At 38.3% G+C, this 2,286-nt stretch overlaps 1 protein-coding gene across 1 annotated transcript in view; it reads right to left on the bottom strand.

Moving 5' to 3' along the window:
• tasor2 (transcription activation suppressor family member 2) overlaps nt 1-2,286 on the bottom strand; it is a 26,482-nt gene that overhangs the window by 20,425 nt on the left and 3,771 nt on the right. The window contains exons 5-8 of the mRNA XM_014017134.1: nt 1,188-1,279; nt 971-1,108; nt 755-885; nt 620-636 (exon numbers count right to left, since the gene is read on the bottom strand). Coding sequence (XP_013872588.1) covers nt 620-636; nt 755-885; nt 971-1,108; nt 1,188-1,279 — 378 coding nt within the window. The remainder of the gene's footprint in view (nt 1-619; nt 637-754; nt 886-970; nt 1,109-1,187; nt 1,280-2,286) is intronic.

Raw genomic sequence — 2,286 nt, 5'->3', positions numbered from 1 at the left:
CCAGAAATGCCTTTTGGGACCAGAAACGCCCCTGGGGTGTGTCTTTAAGACGAACTTCCTCATGGCGGAGCACACCCCCACCCACACAATCCCGTCCATGACTCCTGCAGGCTTTCGGGTGAAACTGAAAGTGAAACCTAACTGTCTGCTGAGCTCTCAACATTACCACTACTTCTCACTCAGTGAAGCTCTTTTCAGATTAAAAATACCTTTGAGGAAATGTATTTTCAGATGCCAAGTAAACTACATCATAGCAGCCCCCCTGCACTGAAATGGGCGAGACAGAAGCGGAAGGTGGTTCTTAAAGAGACGGAGGCCAATTTCAAGGCGTTTAGAAGAGGAAGTGATGAGAAGATAAGTTTATTTTCTATTTACACATAAAAACAGCATTTTAATAACAGCTAAAGGTGACATAGATACTTTATTATAGTATAGTATTTAAATGTATGCCTGAGAAACACATAATATTACCCTTTGAATGAATAAATCTAAGGTCTGAATCTTTACAAAAAGACATATTGCAGGATTGTTAAATAGAATAACAAACAACTGCTTAAATGATAATTTGATTGTTTACAAAAATCATGTACAGGTTTTTTTTATAAATCACATTACTTACCCAGTGTTTTCCTCTCACTGAAAAGAAAAATTGAGACTCAATTAATATGATTTCAACAACCTAATATCCATGAAATTGTACTAGATAAAAACATATACAATACAAGAAACGTGAGTTACTGCAAAGGTGCAATACCTTTTTTCCTGTGTTACAGGTGTTGCTTTGGTGTCCATATATGAAAACGATACAATAGCAAATGGACAGGCGGCACTGGGAGACAGAGCTGTCCCATTGCTTCCATCATCTAGCAGCTCATATATGTAATACTGAGACAAAACAAAAAGGCACTTCAGCAACACTGTCGTGCTAACAAAAACATCACGCCAAAATGTGAAAATATTTCAATTTTACCTGAGTTCTCTCGAAAGCAAGAAAGGAGCTGGTTTTGTTGGATACTGAAGGCAACTGTTCCGACACGTGGCAGTCAAAGCCCACAGAGGGTTCAGTGAAGTTCTGGGTGTAGTTCTCTACGACCTTTTTGACTTTGCCCTGTCAGCAACAACAAATTACTCATAGCAGCGGCGGTCAATATCTCACATGAATATATTACAATTTCATTTTTCATTACCTTTGTCAGCCTGATTATGGCAATGTATCCAGATTTCCCATGATACCAAGGATTTTGATCCAAACAGTCAGAGTACATTGATATGTACACACCTTTTTTTTAAAGAGAAGACATATTTGAACTCTATATATAAATACAGGCAGGGAATAAACACATTTGAGAAACATAAGGTAAACAATACAATTTTCTAAGTAGTGTTTTGAAAGACTCCAAAAACGTTAACACTCCTACAAATCATCAACCACACCCTGAAGGATGACTGGGCATCTTCTGTGAGCACACCTTGAGTTCAAAACAATGGTTTGTTGTGCTCAATACAGTTGACTGAACCAGGGGCCTCATGTACAAAGACTTGCGTGGATTTCTTACTGAAACGTGGCGTACGGTCAAATCCAGAAAACGGCGTACGCACAAAAAAATCCAGATGTACCAAACTGTGCGTACGCTGGAATCCACGCACATTTCTTTTGTACGTCACAATTAACGTGGAACTGAGCGCAGGTGAGACACCTCCCCTGACACGCCTTCATTAACAGATGTCAAACAGATGCTAATTACTTCCTGCATGTGTGAAGGACACGTTTGAGTGGTCCCTGCGCGATCAGAAATGATTTCTAGAGTCATGAAAATAATGAATTTAATACAATGTGAGTGAGAAAAAAATCCTAAGTAAAAATAGGAATAAAATATGTTTATCACGCAAAGAACGAGTGATTGTGTGTCGGTGTGTGTGCGCGCATGGTGCTATGTTGCGCAACCGGCTCATCACTTTGCGCACGAGTTTATTACCAATACTGTAAACACAGTAGGGCTGTGTATTGGCAAGAATTTGGCGATACGATACATATCATGACAGAGGGGTCACGATACGATGTATCCCGATATATTGCGATACTGTAAACAAGGCAATATATTGTGATGTTTTTGTCCAAAATTTCTATTAAACAAAAACCTCTTACTGGGAAAAAGAATGAAAAACCAAAATTCATTGTCTCAGAAAATTCTAATATTACATAGACATACTTTTGATACATATAGCTGTGTTCTGCTTTGTATGTGTTTTATTTTATTTGTTTCATATTTCATCCATGTTCTCAAT

The sequence above is a fragment of the Austrofundulus limnaeus genome, unplaced genomic scaffold (genome assembly GCF_001266775.1).
Source record: "Austrofundulus limnaeus strain Quisiro unplaced genomic scaffold, Austrofundulus_limnaeus-1.0 Scaffold162, whole genome shotgun sequence".
Taxonomy (NCBI): Eukaryota; Metazoa; Chordata; class Actinopteri; order Cyprinodontiformes; family Rivulidae; genus Austrofundulus; species Austrofundulus limnaeus.
The sequence above is the reverse complement of the archived record's forward strand: the minus strand, read 5'-3'. Positions and strand labels throughout refer to the sequence as shown.